General features: G+C 44.6%; 2 protein-coding genes across 5 annotated transcripts in view; one reads left to right on the top strand and one right to left on the bottom strand.

Moving 5' to 3' along the window:
- rab27b (RAB27B, member RAS oncogene family) overlaps positions 1-4,810 on the top strand; it is a 37,824-nt gene extending 33,014 nt beyond the window's left edge. For both annotated transcript variants that reach the window (XM_013140293.3, XM_013140295.3), the window contains one exon: positions 77-4,810. In XM_013140293.3, coding sequence (XP_012995747.1) covers positions 77-263 — 187 coding nt within the window. In that variant the 3' untranslated portion in view covers positions 264-4,810. The remainder of the gene's footprint in view (positions 1-76) is intronic.
- A 1,170-nt stretch (positions 4,811-5,980) lies between these two features.
- Positions 5,981-23,455, bottom strand: part of LOC105020522 (cingulin-like protein 1) — a 36,900-nt gene continuing 19,425 nt past the window's right edge. Inside the window, exons 4-22 of one of the 3 annotated variants that reach the window (XM_013140307.4) lie at positions 20,681-20,792; positions 19,210-19,428; positions 15,736-16,269; positions 14,938-15,210; positions 14,471-14,566; positions 14,175-14,330; positions 13,651-13,758; positions 13,112-13,234; positions 12,241-12,324; positions 11,805-11,909; positions 11,431-11,583; positions 10,754-10,921; positions 10,496-10,669; positions 9,689-9,778; positions 9,440-9,523; positions 8,998-9,116; positions 8,785-8,893; positions 8,270-8,433; positions 5,981-8,117 (exon numbers count right to left, since the gene is read on the bottom strand). In XM_013140307.4, coding sequence (XP_012995761.3) covers positions 8,006-8,117; positions 8,270-8,433; positions 8,785-8,893; positions 8,998-9,116; positions 9,440-9,523; positions 9,689-9,778; positions 10,496-10,669; positions 10,754-10,921; positions 11,431-11,583; positions 11,805-11,909; positions 12,241-12,324; positions 13,112-13,234; positions 13,651-13,758; positions 14,175-14,330; positions 14,471-14,566; positions 14,938-15,210; positions 15,736-16,269; positions 19,210-19,239 — 2,682 coding nt within the window. In that variant the 5' untranslated portion in view covers positions 19,240-19,428; positions 20,681-20,792 and the 3' untranslated portion in view covers positions 5,981-8,005. The remainder of the gene's footprint in view (positions 8,118-8,269; positions 8,434-8,784; positions 8,894-8,997; positions 9,117-9,439; positions 9,524-9,688; positions 9,779-10,495; positions 10,670-10,753; positions 10,922-11,430; positions 11,584-11,804; positions 11,910-12,240; positions 12,325-13,111; positions 13,235-13,650; positions 13,759-14,174; positions 14,331-14,470; positions 14,567-14,937; positions 15,211-15,735; positions 16,270-19,209; positions 19,429-20,680; positions 20,793-23,455) is intronic. The other 2 variants (XM_013140308.4, XM_013140309.4) reach the window with 2 other exon arrangements.

Here is a 23,455-nt window from a genome sequence, read left to right as displayed (position 1 = left end):
CATTCCACTGAAACAACTTTTAGATATTATACTTTTAGTTGAATACTCTGATGTTGGTGTTCTATGTCCCCTATAGGATCCCATACTTTGAGACATCAGCGGCGACAGGCTCTGAGGTGGACAAGGCCGTCATCACCCTCCTGGACCTGGTCATGAAGAGAATGGAACAGTGCGTCGACAAGCCCCCCGCAGAGCCCGCTAACGGGGGTGGGGCCACGAAGCTAGAAGACGCCTCGCCTGACCAGAAGAAGTGTGCATGCTAGACCCTCGCCACCACGCCCCCTCCTCCTTTCTCTGGTTGGCCTCCTCTCGTGCCCCCTCTGGTGGCCAGACGGAGAAGAGCAGCAGCCCGGCCACAGCATGTTTTGAGGTGGCTCGGTGCCGTTGCACCCGGCGACGCGGCGGTCCGGGCCGTTGTGTAAAAGGACCGGATCCAAATGTCTCCCCTTCCTGTCCTGTCTTGTTCCGTGTCCCAAATGGCACCGTGTTCCCTGCATAGTGCACTGTGTTTGGCCAGGGCTCAATAGGGCTCCAGTCAGAGTAGTGTGCTAAGTAGGGAGTAATGGGGGCATTTGTTACGTCACCCCTGGCTCACTGGAGGGCTGTGCTTCAAGGCCTTTATATCCACATTCTTCTTTGAAGTATTTGTCCAAAATATTCGACTGCCTTGGCTGTTTGGGCCGCATCCTTGTGCCATTACCACCATTCTGTTGGGGCGTTTATTCATGTGGGATGTGGATTTTGGTTTATTTTATTTGGATATGCATTTTCTGTGTAGAGTTTTTGGTGTCCTTTGTCTTTGGTTACATTATTTTTCCTCACACTAATTTACTGTTATAGTTCCCGAATAACAAGTGTTTTTGACAACAAAGTGTCTAGGAAAACGGGCATAAGACACTAGCATATGACTCACTTTACCCTATTGTAATATTGCACAATCAATACTCACACAATATTGCATTATGTCAGGATAATTCAACATTAAGGCACAAGGTGGTGTGGTGTAAATATGGCCTCTATAACATGGCTAAGGGTTGCTTTTGGCTTGACCCAACACAAAGTGCACAGATGAATTAGCCCTGGCATATTGGCCATATACCACAACCCCCCTGAGATGCTGTTATGAACGTATGTCTTATGTTGTAAAACGGTCTCTTAGCCAAATCAGCCTTCAGGGTTTGTACCACCTGGTTTATAATACAGAATACATCACCATGCAGAAAATCTCTCTCAAGAATACTGTCAGGCAGTGTAATCTGTACAACTCCAGCTGCCTACATCAATACCAGAAAACAGTTCAATAATGGATAACAGATCTATAACTGCTGTTGGTTTGTCTGTGTGCCAAAATCACCTTCATAACGGCCTCTGTCCGGAGGTTCTGTCGTGTTACCAAGGGAGTCTTTGTTACAAACGTCCCTGACCACTGATCACTGTACCACCACGTAGATGCTCTGCTGGAACTACTCCGTCATGTGTATTCATTTCTATTGGTCTGATGAGTCGTCTCAAGGACTCCCTGGGGACTGGCCTTGTACCCCTAGGGGGTCCCAGTGACCCTCGTTGGGGAACCATTAATTAGAACTCAAGGTTTTCTTGTGAGTTTCTAGATGACGTTAAGGGCAAGTAGCAGGTCGCTTCTACAAGCTTTACCAGACCTCCTCAAGCCTGACTAGAGTTAAGTGTTTATCTACAAGATTAACCAGACCCTCTTCTCTCCCATCCTCGAGCCTGACAAGCGATAACACAACGAATGATCCTCCACCTTTCTTACTCTTGAATGTAACGTCCCAGGCTTTTATATGAGAAAAAGTATCACACCATCAGTGACCAAGACCGTGAGTCAGTCCATCAGTTCTAACCACTAGAAGTTTGGGGTTTTTTTTAAGAAGAGAAGGTTACATAGATAAGTGTATATTGTTCAGGAGTGGAATGTGAATTAAACACATTGTCGTAGGTCATGTTTTGGTTTAAAATATGAAGTTCTTTGCTGTTTGTTTTGTGATTGGGTGGTATGGTGAGAAAATGTTAGTCTTTTACCAATGGAGTTTAGCTCACTATTCCTCTTTTCGAGGTTATCAGTGGATGTTTGTTTTGTATATTTTACTGAAGTCACACACTTGTACAGTAGTGTCCCACTGCTGACTGGTGTTAACTGTTAAAGGTGAAAACCAGTCACTCATCTATCGAAAACCTCTGTCCAGCTGAAAAGTCCAACAGTAAAAACAAATCACTGGCATAAGAGAAAAAGAGTGAAATCTGATGCTAGCCAATTCATTTTTAAACAGTTTGTTTTCATGGGGAGCACAACAAAGCAGTGGTCACGTGACTGGAGTGCATCTTTAATTAGGTTCAACAATACATGGTTAGGACGACTCGATATTCATTTGAAAATCAACAAATGAATGGGACAAGCGAGTTGCCCGAAAACATGACCAGTAGCCGGGAAATCAAGATGTAACTGGTTGTAGTTAAAACGCCTAACTTAATGGAAACACAGCACTGGCGCCGGGCCGGGGTGCAAGCTGTCCTCATGCTGCCCCACCCCCCCCAGAGAGTCATGGGATATTCGAATCCCTCTTGTATTGTTGAACCGTGACCTTTAACTGGAAGACGCTGTTTTCTTTGCTGTTGAACAGTTTTTGGAAATCACTGTATTCATGTCTTTCCATAAGGTTTGTTCAGAAAAGCAAGCTGAACTGCTGGTCTCTTTTCTACTGTAGAGGAGTTTATACTAGTGACCCTAGCTAACGCTTGATCTAAATCCAATGGAAATAGAATGACCATAACATGTTCATAGAACCACGATAAAAGTATATTTCTACAGAGAACCACCAGTGTAAGAGCAAATTGATGTTTGTGATGCATGTCCATTTGCACCAGAGGACAAGCTAAATCACATTTCTGTAATTCAGTGGCATGCGTTTATATTCACAATCAAAGGCTAAGAGTTGTGTTTCTGGCCAAGCGGCAGAACCAAACCCAGTGCCAAACAAGCTGTGGGTGCCAACAGGTTCTTCCTTGCTGTCCCCCTGTTATTCATCCTCCGTACATTCTGTGGCTTCATCGGCAACATGCTTATACTAATAAACCGCTCTCCAAGAACACTGTTAGTCTCTACAGCGAGCATTGCATGTCCTCATACAACCACTGTTATTCTTAGTTTCCGTGTCTACTACACTAATTATGTCACCGGAGCTTTACGTGGTATGACCAGTTTCTCTAGAAATATCTTGGAGAAAAATGCCTTTGAATGTGACAATCTTTGGGACCAAAATTAATGATAAGATGTTTCCGTCTGTTCTCAGTCGTTTCGACTCCTGATGTTTAAAACCTTACTGAAGTGGATCACAACATAAGGCTTGTCTTTACACTGGCACCTGGTGTATTTTCTTACTGTAACACTTGATTGTTTAATCCCCCCAGTGCCCCAGAAAACGATCATTTTCACATTGTTGTATTGTAGTGTTGTAATTGCTGTATTAGAAATTCCTAATACTGTTGTTCAGGAGTATATTTAACTAAATGACGCCCTATTCTCTAGGAGGTGCACTACTTTTGCTCAGAGCCTTATGTAAAGGTAGGCGCTCTAAATGAGAGGTGGATGTCATTAGGGACCCACCCTAAGACATGTTCAGCTCCGTCTTGAAAGTTTACATTTTGTGGACGTCTCTGTGCCTGTCACAACATTTGACAAATATCATATTGTAGTCTAACCCTTTGTAAAAGTTGTGAGCTGTTACAGAGATTTTAATGCATTCAATTATATTTAGCAAAGCAAGAATAATATATGTATATGTACCCATAAAGTAGGTTTGAATGATTTAATGACCTCTGAGAGCTTTTGCATTTGTTCACGTACGGTAAAAGTTATCTTATGTACCCCCCCCCCCCAAAAAAAAGGGTTGAATAGTTTAATTCCAATGCCTGCAGTTTGTTCTGAGTGTGTGCACTAATGCCAATGTTCAGTGTGTGTATGGGTTGTTGCATCTTTCAGTGATTCTGAGCATGATCAGTGATTCTGCCTGGGAATGAAGCTTTGTTTAAGCTAGTCAGGTGTCGCGGTGCTGTGCCTGTCTCGGTTCGTCGGACAGAACACCTAGCCTGGTTCCAAATCTGCTTGTGCTGTCTAGCTAACTTCGTTGCGCTGTGTCTGAAACCCGTCCTTGTCTACTACTTACTAAAGACCCATCCTGAGAATGTGTGGTCTAGTGTGCCATCGCATTCAGTCCTGCCATTCACTGAATTTAGTTTTCCTTTACTTGGACACGTCATGTTTGATGGCGATCCACAGTGCCAACCACTGGAGGTCTGCAGCCAGGCTGTCCCCTCTCTGCAGCCAGGCAGACCGCTGATGCCACAAATTACCACAAGGTCGAAGTTCCAATAGGATTTGTTTTCTTTTGCAACCATTTGCTGTCCAGGAGTGTCCATTCAGAAAGGCACCAGTGGAATTGTCACAAAAGTGAAAACCCCAGCTTCACTCATCCGAGAGCTCAAAAACACCTTCAGTCTCTGACCAGAATCGCACAGATCTGTACCAGCCACTGGGGAAACATGGTGGCGCCATTCTGGATGAATTGCTCAATCTCAATGACCTGACTGAATGACATTTTGTGGCATATGTCATCTTCAGTTAAATGTGTCTGGTTTCCAGCACCTCTATTGATCTGGTCTCTGTTGTTCAGATGTGTTGCAGTTTGGGATAGAATCTGCTGTGTTTTTTGCTTGTATACAAACTGTCTTCTTTTCTCAGTTGGATGTAATCCTTTTTTTTAATAGAGTGAATAAAGTTTATTGAAACCATCAAGCAGCAACTCATGTCTCATGTGTAAAGTACATGGGGAACGAGCAAACAGTTCACTTAGTTTGAGTTTTGTAACAATTGTCCCCAGTCCAACATACACCATTTAAAATTTTTTGGGTAATTCAGCTTCCCTACTGAGAAACTGGAACTTGACCGATATTAGCCAATGCCGACAACATTTATTGGTGCTCAGACAATTTCACGAAAATGTCAAATATACGGAAACAGGCTAATACCACGCGTTTGATCAAAAAGTATACTTTACTGAACAAACGACTGCAAGGCCAACAGCTGTGACGGTCTTCGTAGACCAGATGAACAGCCCTTCGTAGTGCTACAGTACATTAGCCCTCACAGATGTCTGCCACTGAGGAGTCTCATAAAAGCACTGGCAGTGTTAGGAACATCTATGTAAAAATACAACCTTGAATGTCTGTCTTGAATACTCCAAATGTATGAGTTTACTACATGTATCAATCTCCTGAAGAGGGCCAGCTCCAGAAAACGATTTCTAGGACTGAGTTTAAACTCAGGCAAAAAGTTTGGTTTCTGTGATATTCGCCTGTGGTGCAGTCGACCATTCAGTGCTCATCATACGACGAACAGAGACCAGGAGACAGAGACACAGGCCATGAATATTAATGTGAATATTAAGGACCTGTCAGACGCTCCGGGTGATCTCTTCACACTCCACAGTTACTCTGCCGGTGAGACTGTTAACTAAGGCCTGTTTTAATGATCCTGTGTGCACAGGAGTATTACCATTCTTCATGACAGCTTTGTGTGCGTGTGTGTATGTATATTTAAAGTACTTCTTAGCGCTCTGTGACAGCTCCCATCTGGACTTTGTTCAATTAAATCTCTCCTCTTTGTCAGAGAGGTCCTCTCCTGCAATATGTCAACACACACACACAGACACACACACACACACACATCAAACACAAGCATATGCAAAATCGAATCGAACGTCTGTCTTCTTCTATGACCAATTAGAACATGTAAATAGAGTGAATTAGGTATTCACTTTCCAGATTTGAACAGAAGCAATTAGGTTGGTGATTCACACAGAGTAAACAACACTGAAATGAGTCAAATCATCAATTACAACTAGAAGTGTCATTTGTATAAATCTCCCATAGACAAGTTCTGATAGAATATAAGGAACCAAATTAGAAACTTTTTAAAAATTATTTTAATATTAACATTCATATTTGTAGGCAGATAAAGCATCTGAACAGTAGAATAAATACCCAGGCCCCTTGAGCGAATAAAAAAGAAGTGATATTGTTTTCAAATATACAGTTAAGTAGTTATATTAAAAAACATAAGTCTGAAGGAGCTTCGGTCTTGCCAGCATGAAGCAAGGAAACAACAAATCCTCTGAATTACACTGCATGCATCCCAAGTGATGACACAGATCCTTAGTCTAAATGTATAAACACATGACAAACCGAATTCAAAAGAACACAGTAAATTATGAAGAAAACTAATATTAAATATGCCATCACATTCTCCTACACCATCATATTGCGTGTTACGTGCCACTGGGTCACCATAACAAGAGAAACAGACGGCTCAGTCCAATCATAAAGGGCATTTCCGACTGAGCCAACACAAAGCATTTCTAAAATGACAGTACAGTGTCCTGGGATGGGGAGCAGGTTGAGGATGTAGGCCCGGTTCTAACACGCTTCCTTCATCCTCATCATGGCCATTTACCCTTCTGAGGTCCGATCATGGTCGGATTCCAATGCATGTTTAAACGGGCTGGCACCAACAGAACACGATTCAGACAAAGGGCACGTGTACAGAACCTCTGAGGGGTCCCTGAATAACGGAAAGCACACTCTGTAAACAGGAGAAGAGCCAGTCAATCAGCTCTGTGTTTAAAGGAACAGTCAGCTGCTATCCAATCAACTGCAAGTTCAGAGGAACAGTCAGCAGCTATCCAATCAACTGCAAGTTCAGAGGAACAGTCAGCAGCTATCCAATCAACTGCACTTTCAGAGGAACAGTCAGCAGCTATCCAATCAACTGCACTTTCAGAGGAACAGTCAGCAGCTATCCAAACAACTGCAAGTTCAGAGGAACAGTCAGCAGCTATCCAATCAACTGCAAGTTCAGAGGAACAGTCAGCAGCTATCCAATCAACTGCAAGTTCAGAGGAACAGTCAGCAGCTATCCAATCAACTGCAAGTTCAGAGGAACAGTCAGCAGCTATCCAATCAACTGCAAGTTCAGAGGAACAGTCAGCAGCTCTCCAATCAACTGCACTTTCAGAGGAACAGTCAGCAGCTCTCCAATCAACTGCACGTTCAGAGGAAGTGCCAGCAGCTATCCACTCTCGATTCCCTTCATTCCCCTGTCCCAAGGAGAAAGTTCTTCCCCAGTCCTCATTACAGAAATGCTTAGAGAAAACCATGAGCTAACAGGTTCCAGACAGGACCTCCCTGCTGAAGACCCGTTTGGTAACTGGTGGAGGACTCTAGCTGGGAAATCAGCAGAGACAATGAGTTACACCAGAATGTACTTGAAAGACATCTCTGTCTGGAACAGAAGCTGATATAATAATTGCACAGACACAGTAATTTACCATGAACACAATCTCCTTGCTTACGTGCAAACATTGCCTTAACGTTTTTAAATGTTGTAGCGCCAAACCTTATACACAATACAGTAAAAGTCCCTTTTCCCAACGCTTGCAGCTCAGCATAGGATGTTAAAGTAGATGCATAGGCAACCTGGTAGATACAAGAAATGTCATATCTACACTAAAACTACATAGTGCAATATTAATTTGGCCATAGGCAGGAATTATTGTCAAAACCCCCAAAATGTCCCAAACCATAAATCTATTATATAATAAATTCATTTACTCCTCCCCTTTACAGCTTATTTGAAACCTGGAACTTGAAAACACACTGCATTACATTTCAATACTGCATATAGGTTATTTGGTAATGTTGTCGCTGTGTGCTTGGTCAGATCCCACACCAGGTCTGAACCGTACCAAACGTGTGGGAACTGTGATGGTGATGCTGTTTTGCTAATATTGTCACCAGTTGTGCAGTTTTGCTGGCAGGACTGACTGTGTGTCAGACTCCCTGTGGGCTGTGGGGAGTCGGGTCTGTGGAGGGGGTCCGTGGAGGGGATCCGTGGAGGGGGTCCGTGGAGGGGGTCCGTGGAGGTTCTCTCTCCTCAGGCTTTAGAGGCCGTGGACGATACGGCGGTGTAGCTGTCCTCGTCCACACTGAGATCCAGACGCAGGTCCTCCAGCGTCTGTCTCATTGTCCTGGTGGACTCTGTGCGCCTAAACACACCAACACACACACCTCAACATTGAAGACGTTGCAGTTTGCCTACATCTACAAATCACCTTCCAGCCCAAACTGCCCCTGGTCCCTGTTCTGTGATGTGTTGCTGTGGGGCTCACAGGGAGCTGCCGGTCTCTTGGCCACCTACTTGAACTGGAGGCTTTGGTCCATGAGCTGCCTCTTCAGTTGGCTGCTGTGCTCCCTCTCCTCGGCCAGCTCCCTCTGGGTGTGGCGGTACTGGGCGTCTCTCCGGCTGGCCTCCTCCTCCACCTCGTTCAGCTGGCGCTTCAGCGAACGCATCCGTTGGTTCATCTGGGGAGGGGAGTCAACAGCTCTACGGTTATCCAACGACACCCTGGACAGGTCATTGTTGACGGAGCCCAGGTGTACTTGGAGATACCAGGTATGAACCATTACCATTAACCGATACCTGGAGGGCATCAACACACTAAACACGGCAGTCACCTTCAGACATCTGTTTTTTGATCTCTAAATAAAAAAACAGATGTCATACCCAGGATACCAGGTGACATTAACTACCAGGTAGAACTAAAAACCAGAGGTGTTTTACAGCTCTGGTCTTGTGTCTGTGCTCCTTGTCTCCATTGTTTTTAACTCTACTGCGCCCCCTAGTGGCGATGCCAGCAGCTATCAGAGTCCTACCTGGTCCTTCTGCTCAGTGGCCATCTTGTGGTCCTCCTCCAACTGGTCAGTTAGCTCCTTGATCTTCCTCTCCAGCTTACTGATGGTGTTGGTCAGCACCACTTTGTTCCTGTAAAGAAAAACAACTGCCATTAACATACAAGTTAAAAAAACCTATCTATTAAATACAATAAGACAGACGAATACAGACAGGGCAAAGGAGCGCATACACACCTCTCCTCCACCCTGAGAGCATTCTCCAGCTCTTTGGCCCGGCTCTCTGCCTTGGTGACCACGTCCTCCTGGACTCTGGAGTTATGCAGCTCCTCCACCTCCAGACGTAGTTCACGCAACTGGAAATTACAGCAACATGGGGTTTAGTTTTGTACCGGGCTCCACAAAACTTGTTACCCCTAATGGATCAGTAGTCCCCTTTTGAAGAGGGGACAGTCCCTGCAGACCAGCAGGATCTGAGTGGATTTAACTGTCCAGGAAGAGGATCTAAAGCCTGCAGTTGTCCAGGTGCGATGACCCCTACCCTATCCTACAGCAACAGCTTCAACACATGTCTTCAAACTGGTTCACAACAAAAGAACCTGGGAGACTTAACGTCTCTGTAGGTCCTGGGTGAAACCCCACTGTTGAGAAACCGGGCCAGGAGGAGCAGACTACCAACCTGTCTCTCCAGGATGACCTTCTCACAGTCCAGATGGTCATTCAGATCCTTCTCCTGGATCAACTTCAGCTGGAGCTGATCGATCTGTGAAGAAAAACACTTATGAGACCCCACTGGGCACTCCCTAACAACACCCAGCTCCTGTCAGAGGAACGACATGAGAATTGGATTAGCTATGTTCATTGAAAAAGATGTGTAAATCCCCAAAACACGTTCAGCGCGACATTGTTTAGGTGAAGATGAACGTACCTGTTCCAGGGCTCGTTTGTTCTTGCTGCTCCATCTCTGCTCACTGTCGTGCATCTCCTCCAGGTCACTCTCCATATCGATGAGCTTCTCCTGTTAACGGACAAATGCATCGATCAAAGCTGACTCGTGAACCGCTTGAATCACGTCATGTCGTCTGGATGGGAAATCCCACGGCTCAGTTCCTAAGCATCTTCTGATGAGGAGCAGAACTGGGCCAAACGTGGTGGATGAGATTAGGATCAGCTGCACATACATTAGTTTTGTTCATTATTTCATCAATGGTGCCTCACCCGCCATAGACTGAATGTCAGGATTTGCATATGTAATACTTTATTAACCCAGAAGGCCGTGTACGTAATCTCCTCTGGGAACCGAACGGCTGCCCTGTGATGGCACGCCGTATGGACCCGGTCTGCTTGAAGGTCTGCCCTATCGTTGGCCTATTTTGGCAGGAGTGAGAGGAAAGCCTGAGAGTGGCCCCCACATTCAGCGTTCAGGGGGAAGAGTACATTTGCTGTATCCCTGAAAACCGGATGTTTCCAGCTATGTGGCCACTGCTGAAGGAGGTCAAGGGCAGCGGCCTAGTGAGTTCTACTGGTTTCCATCGATTCCTCACTAAGGATCTCAAATATGCTGTGTCAATACCAGGACTGTGGTTGGATTTAGGGGGGTTAGAGGTCAAGGACAGGGAGAGGGTTAGGATCTCTGTTTAGTAGTCCGTTGGATCTGTTTGGGGTTGTGGTCTTTGCAGTGGTCTTTGTGATATCCTGTGCTATGTTTTGATAAGCTTCAGGGCTGTGCGTCTACCTGAGCCTGTTTCAGTTGCTTGGCCATGTCTTCTTTGGCCTGAGCAGCTGTGTGGAGCTCCATCTGCAGGTCGTCTACGGTCCTCTCAGCTTGCTTCCACTGCAACTGGACCTTCTCCCTCAGCTGGATCTCCTCCTCCAAGGTGCGCTCCTTGTCGATCAGCTTACCGGACACCTGGGGAATGACAGAGTATGAAACATGTAAACACACAGAGACACCTCTGAATTATTTGGGCCCGTGTTCCTGGTTATAACCCACCTCTCCCTGCAGGCGGTTGACGGTCTCCTGGGCTCTCTGTAGCTCCTGACTCTTCTCCAAGAGACTCTCCTCCAGCTCCTCCACTCTGAGCTGGGCATCGTCACGTAGCTTCTGCTGCAAGCTGAGCTCGGCTGAGGCCCTGGTGCTTGTCTGAAGAGCCTCTGACAGCTGTGGGAGAATGAAACAGAACAGTTACGGAAACACGCGCATTTACATATTTAAATATACTGTGTGGCTTGGTGTGAAGGTTAGGTTCATTTAGAGATATTTATTTGATGTTTTTATTCTAATATTTATTTTTAGATATTTCTTGCTCTTTGTAAAGCACATTGAATTGCATGTATGAATTGTGCTTTATAAATGATCTTGCTTGCTTGCTAGAGATAGGATTAAGGTATTTTAGCGTGAAGTTCAGCGAACAGGATTTTGAAGGGGAATCATTTCTTGTCGCCCAATATAGAACACAACATTTTACAAAACTCCAGTACAAAATTCACAACAAACCCAGTCTTAACCTCCAGGCAATATTGTCTAGCAACAGCAAGCCGTTTAAATGTCCATTAGTGTGTTATACAGGTTTAATTTTTTTGGTATTTGGCCAGTGAATCGTGAATGCGTCAGTCACACACAAAATCCATTGAAGTGTGACGCTGAAACAATTCACAGTGTGAATTTACCTCAGACTCCAGTCTGTTGACGGTGCTGCTGAGCTCGGAGTTCTTCTTGTCCAGCACCTCCTTGTCCACCGAGAGCGTTTCCAGCTGTCTTTCAGCCAGCCAAAGCTTCTCAGACAGGCCCTGGTTTTGGAGGGACTGCTTCTCCAGCGCCTCCTACGGGACATAGAGGGAGACAAGCCCGGATCAGGGAAAACACACAGGTCCAAGGATATGCTTATTAACAGTTAGTGGACATTAATGACTCTTGAACGCTTATTAAGTATATATACACACAACTGAGCCGATCCAGGCAATACTGCAGTTCCATTGGCCTGGATCCATCAGGATTGTAAGACATGGGTCGGCCCTCTAGACAAGCGATGCCAATACTGTACCTCAGAATCTTTTATCTTGTTCTTCAGAGACTGCTGCAGGAAGTTGAAGGCGTACTCCTGGGTGTTAGCCTCAACCATGACCTCCCTGGCTTCCTTTAGCTCCGTCTGAGGGTTAAATAAGATGGAAAAGCCCCGGGATTTAACAACAACAGCGTAGAACGGAGGCAGGATGATCCTGAGCCACGCGGTGCTAAAGCTACATGCTAACTTCTGACAGTTTGGACTGGTTGACGAGTCTTAACACACGAGACGTTTCTACGTGGTGACCCTTTATTAACATCTTTACACAGACCAATATTCTGTGTTTATATATATATATATATATATGACTTCTCTGGATTTTAACCCATACGGCCACTGTACATGTGCAACACTACACCACCCTAGTCTTTTGACATGGACTTTCTTTGTCCCTACATTGTGCGTGTTCCAGTACCTCCATTAATCTAAACCGTTCCACCAATGCAGTGTTGTCTCTCTCCAGCTCCATAATCCTCTCGTTCATCCTCTTCATCTCCACCTGTTGGGTTAAAGTAAAACCTTATTTTACAGCATTCTGGGTGGTGAAGTCCATCATGGGAAACCAAAACCAAAAGGTAACTTTGTTCCAACAAATAGAGAACATATCCCCTTTGACAAGTGTACCAATAATGAATCTAGCAGAACACCTAACAGAAACATTTAAAAAAGAAAGCACACAAACCTCACGTCAACAAGATCTAGCACTGAATCTATAACGATTGACAGTAGATGGCAAGCTAAAAAAGAAATCTTGGTGGAATACTGTATCATCAGCGTGGAAATCTTAACCAGAACTTGACAGATTATAAATTGTACGATAGTAGTGCCTGCAACTGGAGAGGAAGTAGTTACGCATCCCTGTACACGCTAGGAACATCTCCTGAGACCAGCGTGATAAAACACGTTGAGTTATAAAGCCTGTGATAAACAACCCTGCACACTTAAGCAGACTTCTGTTTCTGTGTATCTAGGAGGGCATCGATGACTTATTTCACTGTTAACTGCTGAACATAAAACCTTGATTATTACAGACAACACTACTGGGTCTTTGGTACACACAGAGCATTATGGGTTGTGTATTACATTGTGTTAAACAGAGAATTATGGACTGTATTGTCCATTGCACTACATAGAGAATTATTAGAGCATTATGGGTAATGTAGGCCATTATTTTACACAGTGAATTAAGGACTGTTGTCCATCATGCCACACACAGCAGTCTTGGTAGTGTGATCAGACTACAGAGCAGAGCTTTACGGGTAATGTAGTCCATTAGGCTTACACACCTGTAGTGTGGTGTTGGTCCTCAGCAGGTCTTCGTTTTTCACCAGCAGGCCCCGCATCTCAAAGCGGATCTGGTTCCGTTCGTTGTCCATCTCCACACTCTGTGCCTCCAGGAACTGGTTCCTCTGGGACAGGATAGGGGGACAGGTAAGGACAGAGCAAGAGTGGGACTGGATAGTGAAAAGATAGTGAACCCTGACAAAAGTCGCTATATATGTTTATGTTTTTATAGAAATCTGATGTCTTAAGGGTTAGGTTCAGGGAAAAACTGACAACTGGGCGCAATGTTATTATTGTTTTTCAGGTTTAGGCATTACTGGTTATGGTTAGGAATAAGTTACATTTACATTTAGGTCCAGGTTTGGGAACAGAGATTTCTGGGTTCGATCCCAACAAGGTTGGAGAAATAAGTGCATGCATGCAAAAACATAATGGAGAGGGCTATAGGTTGGTCCAACGACCTACACATTGACCATTGACATACTGACTACGCATAAACAATGATTTCCAGAAGTATTTGGACAGTGACGTTTGTCTGTACCTTCTGGCAGGTATCCATCTGTTTGGTCAGCTCTTCAATGTAGTCTCTCTTGTTGGGCATGGTAAAAGTCGACACATTGGGTCTCATGGAGAGGTGACTGGGCATCACCTGGTAAACCACAGACCCGTCAGTCATTCAGGGCAGACACTAACCACAGACCCGTCAGTCATTCAACACGGACACTAACAACAGACCCGTCAGTCATTCAACACAGATCTGTCAGTCATTCAACATAGACCCTAACCACAGACCCATCAGGCATTCAACTCAGACTTGTCAGTCATTCAGTACAGACACTAACCACAGACCCATCAGGCATCCTACCCAGACCAGTCAGTCATTGAGCACAGACACTAACCACAGATCCGTCAGTCATTCAAAACAGACACTAACCACAGACCCACAGTTGAAGACAATTAGATGAAAGGAGTTCAACCCTGCAGTGCACTGATAAACATATTCAAGATGGTATTCACTATATATTAAGTCTCCTAAACTCTCTGCCCGAGACGGTGACCCCGTACCTGGGGGTCGCGCCTCCTGATGGAGTCCAAGGTGGAGAAGCGTGTGCGCGGGGCGGAGCCTGTGGGGGTCAGCGACTGCACAGGACTGGTGCTTCGGTTGTTGTAACAGTTGTAAATGTTGAGCTCTGACGCAGCTCGAGACAAACCCTCCTGCATCTAATGGAGTGGGTATAGAGGAGGAGGAGAGGAAGAAGAGTTTGACAGGGAAGAAAACGAGGCGGTAGTGGAACGGTTACTTCACAGCACATCGGGTTTAAACTATCAGCAATAAAGTTGTGTGGTTGGCTGTGTTCTACCTTGTAGTCTGACATCCGGTTCAGGACACTGTTGTAGTCCACTGACATGGTATAGGGGCTGTTAAACACTCTGGGAGGACTCTCGAATCCTCCCGTCTACAGAACAGATAGAAACATTGCCTTTAAAATATTAATAAAAACCACCATTATAAGACAAGGATTCACTACCAGTAAAACAATGTTTGTCTCATAGGTCAATTCTGGTACGCTGTTGTTGTAGAGACTGTAATTCACCAGCAGATGGCGTCGCATCATAATGGCCAGGTCTAGGTTGGCCAAACCACAAAAGCAACAAGAGTCCAACTACATGACAGCATCTGGTGACCATCACAGCCTCTATCAATGTAATTAGAAAGGGGTGACAACATTTAATTTTCCCCAGGGCCCTGGAAGTACTGGCCCCTATTCCGGTCAGATTCCCCTGGCCCCAGTAACAGCCTCAAGGGCCCCCAGGCCCCTTTCCTCACCCGGTCTGACATGTTGTCCCAGTCCCGTGAGGCCAGAGACTCCAGGGAGCCACGGTGGTTTGGACTGAGTCTGGAGATGGCGCTGTTCCTGGGTTCTTTCCCAAAACCGTTCTCCACCCTCGCCGGTTCATCCGTGTCCCGGGATCCGTTCCCAATCATGTCACCAGACAGAAACAGCTGGTATTTGGGGTTCTGTCGCACCTTGACGGAAAGGGATGGTTCGTCCTCAAACGCAGGACTTTCAGGATGCTTGCTGTGATCAAAGTCTAATTCCTGGAAGAGGAGAAGATGATAGTCAAAATAAGGATGAAGAAAGAGTGGAACAGAGAAGGAGAGAGAAAGCAGACTAAACCAGTATGTCAACGCGAGCAGCACAGAGGAGGAAGCATTTAATGGTATGCAACAGTTCCTTATGTTCAGGCAGGAAATCGGAGTTCTGATCATGTGATCAAATCAATCAGTCATTCCATTGAGCAGGCATGCAAGAGAGCGATCCTGACATTAGTGGGAAACAAACATCACGGTAACAGCCAATGCCTTCTCATGCAGAAAAGCAGACGACAATCTTGGGGTTCACGCCACTTGACACACACTTCGCAAGCTCTCTACGGCTCACACGGAGCGTGTCCAAATACGAACGTGCTGTTAGTTTCAGCGGGCGCGCTGTGGTTAGGTGCCAGAGTTAGGTGTGCAGAAGCAGTCGCTGCCACGCCGCTGTGGAAGGACGGACAGACAGGAGGGCCTTGCGGCGTGGCGCTGCCCGGCCGATGTCTGCGATGCCTTGAGCGTTCTACTCACCGAACCCGTTCCAGAGCCGGCCACAGCGTCACCGTGGGAGGTGCCTTGTCTCGGGCCTGGTTTGTATGCAGGGATCACGTTTACAGACGGGACAGTGCTCCTGTCGGTCACAGTGGCGCTGCCAGAAATGGACGTGGCAGGGCTCTGTGGGGAGACGGGAGTTAATGTAGCCGTGTCCGACTGGGATGTCAGTGCTGTGGCGGTTCCAGTCCCAGTCTTGGCTACAGACATCCTGATTGGCTGGGGAGTTTTTTCAGGGAGAGATCCGCCTGCACATGGAACTGGCAAGCCATCCTCATGGGCTGGGGACGCTTCTTTGTTCTCTGACCCTGAGAACTTGTAAATTAGGTCTTTAACACTCCCAGAGCGGGTCAGGTTGGATTCTCTGCAAAATGGCATCTTCTTAGACTGAACTTCTGCTTGAGAGTTTGATGGTATGGCTGTGGCTTGGCCGTTTGGTTTTGCCAAATCTCTCCCTCCCTCAGGGGCTGTTATGGTGCTGGGACTGGACCTGCTGTCTCCAGCTGATGTATCCTAAGAGAGAAACCTTTGGTTTCAGCACAGTGAGGCTGGGATCACATTGCTCTGTCTTCATTCCTATGCAGTGGTGAGATTCAGATTCATTAGTAACTGAATCAGGAATGCCTGTCTGATTCAGAACTGTTAGTAACTGAATCAGGAATGCGTGTCTGAATCAGAACCATTCATATCTGATGCTGCAAATTTTCTGCTTAATCTGAATATGCCTTTTAAAAGCACCAATGCCTATAACTCTGAATGACCATCATCAGTAAAGTGAATATCCTCATTTCAATCAATGGAAGGACTCACAGATGTCAAATGTCCCACCCAATCACAGGGGATTACATGATGTCTGTCAGAGCCAGTCACCAGAGGTTTGACCCATGGTTGCATTCAGTTTTGGACCAAGCCTCACTGAAACTGGTTAAAATGTCCTTGCTGTCAGTTATTGTTCTCTATCCATCAATTATTTAAATGTTCAATAATCCCTGGGTGTTAGCATTTACTGTAGGCTGGTGATTTTTAGAGTTTGCTTTTAATGCAGAATCCCGTCTTAGACCTTCAGTACAGTATTTTGAGCAAGGGGAAGATCGTGTGGAAGTTTCTCTAATGTAATGATCACATATGTTTTTATCCTTAACAGGATTTGATTCGGGAAACAACAAACAAACATTATGTAAGGTGTGTGTGTGTGTGTGTGTGTGTGTGTGTGTGTGCGTGCGTAAATATTGGGACAGCGCTGGTATGGCTGTAAGGTAAACCCGGAATATTAATAAAAATGGGCACCATTACTCTCCACTGCATACAAACGCAAACACACACACACACACACACACACACACACACACACACACACACACACACACACACACACACACACACACACACACACACACACACACACACACACACACACACACACACACACACACTCCTGTTCCATACCAACGCTGATAGCAGTGAACGAAACAAATACATATTCCATTTACCCTAAGAGCTACTTAGCTTTACTAAATATCAATTAAGAATCAAACAGCCACAATTACATTATGCTAATGCTAAACCTTGCCCTAATGCTACTTATAGAAATGAAGTGGCCAGTGTCCAGCAGCTGCTTTGGCCGGGGACCATGAGGCCCAAGCAATAATCCAGGTCCTGGGCTCCGCCGTTGTCCTTCCCCAGGGAGAGGTACTGGTAGATGAGGACCACAGGGCCAGGGAAAGGCCCTCTCTGGGGGTCAAAATCACTACCAATCACGCAGTGTTTACTGGATGTGCAGGCCACACAGGGATAAACGGCTAAGCTGCATATTTAATTATATTATTTCTGCTGAACCCATGAGCCTTTTTATGGTGCGTTGGTGGTGTGCTGGGAACGTTTGTTTGAGGGTCATTATGAAATGTGGACCTCCCAGTGGCAGCATGGTGAGGGTCAGATGAGTGTCATTCTAGTGAGTTCAGTGAGTCAACTCAAATGAAGAATTGTTGGACGACGTTCGTACATACAGGGGCAAAGATTGTGTGAAAATGATTCTGCTTGAGGACAGTTCAGCCAATGAGTGTCACAGCATGCTTAGAAAAACAACGCCGGCTGGCTGAATGGCAGGCCGGGTGAATGTGTAGGTGAGTCAGACAGACAGGACATTACCCTGTCTGTCTGGTTTGTTCCCAGAACGCAGAGAATGGAGGAAACGGTCTGTCAGCCAGGGGATGCAGACAGACCTCACTGGTAGAATCCCTCCTAACATCCAATAAAAAAAAAATGTGTGTGCGTGTGGATATGTCAAACAAGCTAAAATGTTGTCCCAAGAAAATATCCAAAAAAACTAACCAATTAGTGCTAAATCCTCGGCTGTCTGTTTGACATGCACATATCTTATAGCTGGTGAACCAGTGGAGAACACTTAGCCCCTGGCAATCTGCTTGGCAATATGGTGTGTCGTCCTTCTCTGTGTAAATGGTCTGGATCTCAGACACCAGTGTCTCCTCCCCAGCGCTGCCGTTTCGTCCAACACATAACATATCGCTCCAACCGGCCCAGCTTGTCCAAAGCACACGCTAAACGTTTCTCAACAGATAAAACCAAAAATATCCAAGATCTTTCCATTCTGAATAACCACTGCTTTTTCATTTGCCCATGACATATCATGTCACCATCAGCAATACGAACAGACATTCGATGACGTCTCCCGTTCTCATCAGTAAACAGCCAGTTGTGACAGCTACGTCCCAAATGAAACCCCTTCCCTTGTGTAGGGAACGACCATTCATCACAGCCAAATTTAGTGCGCTACACAGGGTAAATGGTGCCATTTTGGACCCAGACAACCAGTTGTGTGCATGTTATAGACAGATCCAGGAACAGATGATGAGACAGATGTTCCATACAGCTCACTATACATCTCTGGGAGAAAACTGACAACAGCTGGTTTCAGTCCAGACGGACCAGTTGTGAGGAATTTGTACTGACCGACTGGAATGTTTTTTTTTTTTTACAGTAGCTAAAGACCATTTGTGATTTTAGGTGTGATGAGAACAGGTGGTACACAACACATTTTATAGGACAGATATGAATTAACCGGTATATATATATTTAAATTAATTTACACATTAATTTAGTCTACATGTTGGATATGAAGGACAGGCGAGAGAGTGCGCGTTGTGGGGCAGGGAAGGGCAAATATGGGGTATGTATTTTGTCTTGTTACACATACAAGAACAAGGAATGTAAATGTGTGTCCTTTGAAGAGGTCAAAGTACATAAGGGGCTGGGTGTCAGGGCACCTTCTTGCTTAAGTCCAAACATTTTAACCTCTAGGCTACCAGACCCAATAAAAAAATAAAATAAAACTAACAAAACCAATAGGTACCAGTACCTACAGTACCTGGTCCCCTAAAACAGAGAGCCGGATCTGAACCTATGATTGGACACGGACAGGTGTTGTAGCTTTACCATGTTATTGTGTTCACTCTTCCCCTGCATGTTTTGGTTGGCGACCCTGTAGTAGAAATCCTGTAGCCTCGTGCTCTCCTCTAGGTGCCTCAGGGCGTCTCCTCTCAATATGTCCTGTAGGGAGGTCAGGGCCTGCTCCTGGAACCTCAGCCTCTCTGCCTGGGCTGCTCTCTCTGAGATACACACCTGCAGCAGATCCTGCTTGGCACGCTGCAACTCCTGAGTTACAAACACAGAAAACGGTTAGCATGCCTCCTGGGTTTCAATCAAAGGTGTTAGCATGTTAGCCTCCTGGGTTTCAAACAAATACAGGTGTTAGCATGACAGCATTCGGTGACAACTCAGAAACCAAATTAACTAGCATTTCCACCCTGACTAAGGCCCCGGTTCCAGCTGAAGAAAAACAGCCCCAAAGCATGAAGCTGCCACCACTATGCTTCACTGTGGTTATGGTGTGCTTTGGGTGATGTGCGGTGTTGTTTTTGCACCAAACATACCTTGTGGAATTATGGCCAAAAAGGTCAAACTTGGTTTCATCAGACCATGACATTTTCCCACGTGCTTTTGGGGGATTTGAGGTTTGTTTTTGCAAACTTCAGCCAGTCTTGGATGTTTTTCTTTGTAAGAAAAGGTGTCCGTCTTTTCACCCTACCCCATAGCCCATTCATATGAAGAATACAGGAGATTGTTGTCACATGTAGCACACAGCCAGTACTTGCCAGAAATTCCTGCAGTTCCTTTAATGTTGCTGTAGGCCTCTTGGAAGCCTCCCTGACCAGTTTTCCATGAGTCTTTTCATCAATTTTGGAGGGACGTCCAGTTCTTGGTAATGTCTCTGTTGTGCCATATTTTCTACACTTGATGATGACTATCTTCACTGTGTTCCATGGTATATCTAATGCTTTGGAAATTCTTTGGTACCCTTCTCCTAACTGATATCTTTCAACAATGAGATCCCTCTGATGCTTTGGAAGCTCTCTGCGGGCCATGGCTTTTGCTCTGAGATGCAACTAAGAAAATGTCAGGAAAATCATACTAGAACAGCTGAACTTTGTGATTAATCAGAGTCACTTTAAATGATGGCAGGTGTGTCATGACTTCTATTTAACATGAGTTAAATAGAATGTGATTGGTTAATTCTGAACACAGCCACATCCCCAGTTATGAGAGGGTGTGCACACTTATGCAACCAGGTTATTGTAAGGTTTTTATTTTTTATTTTTCCCCTATAAAGATTTCAGTTTGTTTTTCAATTGAATTGTTCACATTAAGTGGAATAAGTTCTGACATTATTTATCTTTGTCTCATTCTTTTACATCACAAAAACCTGGCATTTTAACAGGGGTGTGTATATCCACTGTATATTAATTCTACACACACACACACACACACACACACACACACACACACACACACACACACACACACACACACACACACACACACACACACACACAGTTGGAATACTCACAGTATCCTGTCCTGGGTGCCTCTGTATGGTTCTGTCAGCCTCTCTTATCTGGCCCTCTAAATCACTCAGCTCACAGTTCACGAGCTCCAGCCGCTATTGAACTTCTTTCAGGCTGAAAAAGTAATATAAAGTCACTGTTTAATGTCAACGTTTCAGCGCAAAGCCTTTCCCAAGGCCAGTTTCCTAAAATACAAAACAGAACATGATGTATATAACATGGATCTGTCCAGATTGCCTCTATTCATAGGCTTGTTCGTTTTCACGATTAATGTAACACAAAGTACAACATGTGAAAATCATATCCGGCCCATGAACAAAAATTAGGTCTGTAGTATGCCCTCGGTCACGTCTTCTAAATTAAAAGGATATGGCCTTGCAGACACAGCCAGATAAGGCCAAAGAAAGGCAACCATTAGTTCCCAGTGCAAATATCACAACTTAATTGAAACATTAAAACGTAAGACAGTCAATGATTAATGTGTCATAACTTCAGTGCGTCAGAGCACAGCTTTTTCCTCGAACACCATACATCATCTCAAGACATCGTTTTCAAGTAACTCATTGAAAACCATGAAAGATCTGCGGTGCTCATTCTTCATCTCACCTCCAGAGGGCAGTGTTCATTCATTACCAATAAACAGTTTGTGGCACAGAAACAGCAGAACCTGACATTTTGGTGTGTACCACAGGAAGGTCACACCTCACGCGTGAAGCCGGTAATGTGAATGAACATCACTACGGTTCCCCCAAAGGTTCCCATCATCTTCATATATTATTGAGATATTATTAATTCACTTCACCAAGATGGATGGTTTTTAGGGATTTTACCAGAATGCCATCATCTCTTCTAATTTGCCATCGTCTGAATGTGTAGGTTTATGACCACAACTCGAGGACAGCAACCAATCTTCCATTTGCTTCCAGCTCGTTATACTTGATTAGATGTGGCTAAAACGACATATCTACCAAATTTATCAACCGAATCGTGACGGAGCCAAAACTAAAATCAGGATAACAGGACGACGCTACAGTGGATATATATTCATTTCCGGCAGAAGGAGTAGCCAATATCCACCATACAAACGGCAGTAATTACACCAAAATGGTCATGGTGTGTATTTGTTCGCATAGATGCTCGGCTAAAACAGCCCTCCAGTGATTAGTGTCTGAGTTCCACAGTGTGTGTGTGTGTGTGTGTGTGTAAATCTGTTGGCATCTGCTGAAGGGATAAACAAAAAGCAGCAAGGCCTGTGAACCCTCATTAACCTTTTGTTTATATGGCATTGGAAACGAGGTCTACCCAGCATGCCATGCAGCCGAACACGTACACACACATACGAATATAACACACACACACACAGAGCAAGCTCACTGCGGGCTCACACAGAGCTGATCGCCAGCTGTCAAGCTACTCTGATTAGATGCTTAGAGAAAAAAACATAAATAGTACATAATTATTGTAGACATATATAAATACGGTTCAATACATAATTGTGAGTGAACATTTTGTATTTTATGTACAATCAAATTCAGCATTAATTCTGTTTTAAAATTCCCAATCAAAAGGAATACATTTGTTTTGTTCTTTTAGATGAATGCTTTGAACAGATAAATTATACTTTCTACAGTGTTTCTGTTTACAAAGTCATGTGAAGATCATAGCGTGGCTTTATTTAGAGTTTAATGACACTGCTTTGGTTTTATTTCAGATTTAACAGATGAAACATTTTAATTTAATTTGTAATTATGTTTTGTAAAAAAACCAAAATCTGTTTACATTTTCAAAATGACCCTGTTGGTAAGCCATCCATGTAAAATATGTTGGTAGCTAGAGAGTTAACATATTAACAGACTTAAATGGTGCTTACTGTTTTTGACAGCTCTATATTAAGGGATTAATAATGCTATTAAATAGATGGTATTAATTATTCGCCGAATAACGGTATTAAATTAAAACCGGCACTAATTTGGCATAAGTGGGAACAATGCCATTACAGTTATTAAAGCCTGTAGTGTAGCATATCTGGGATCTTGTGAGAAGACAGCGTGAACCCAGTGCAAACAGGATCCCCATCCAGGGTAGAGAAGACAGATCCAGTGTACAGATGTCGAGGACTTATAAAGATATCATGAGCTTTAAATAATGAAACAATGAACGGCTCAATGCTCCGTGATATTACGGGAGCATCCGTGACATGTGACAGAACTTCTACACTCCAAATAGCCCATCGGCACACCCTCGGATCTGCAGATGGGAGAGTTGACAAGAAAAAAATAAAGGGCTATGTCAGAACAATTTGAACGACTCAAGCAGTGCTGGTCGGATAAGGCATTCTTTGATTCTTTGAGGAATCAAATGGATGACTCACAAAATACATTTCTTACCAAATGGGTGAGATAGTGGGAGCGTTTTTAATGGAGGATCAGTATTAATGTCTGTTACATTGAAAGAGCCAGACTAAATAGATGGACCGCGACCCGGACAGAGAAATGGGTCAATACGGAAGGTCTCAGAATTTATTTCCTGGAAACAACACGGAACAAATGTAAAACTGCAGCTTTAAAACGTTTTATATTTCTCTGTGCCAGGGTGAATAAACTGGACATTTAGAGGTTGCGTGGGTTTCCAGGTGGAGATTGTTAATACACAGATAAAAGGACATCATCATCCAGGCCGTTCCACCCAGGACATTTATGTTCCGGACCATCTGAAATAGTAATTGAGTACATCGGCATTATAAGGTGATCAGTGATGACAATACTGAAGGAAATCGG

Source organism: Esox lucius, chromosome 23 (genome assembly GCF_011004845.1).
Source record: "Esox lucius isolate fEsoLuc1 chromosome 23, fEsoLuc1.pri, whole genome shotgun sequence".
In the NCBI taxonomy this organism is placed as follows: domain Eukaryota; kingdom Metazoa; phylum Chordata; class Actinopteri; order Esociformes; family Esocidae; genus Esox; species Esox lucius.
This window is presented reverse-complemented; position numbering and strand designations above follow the sequence as displayed.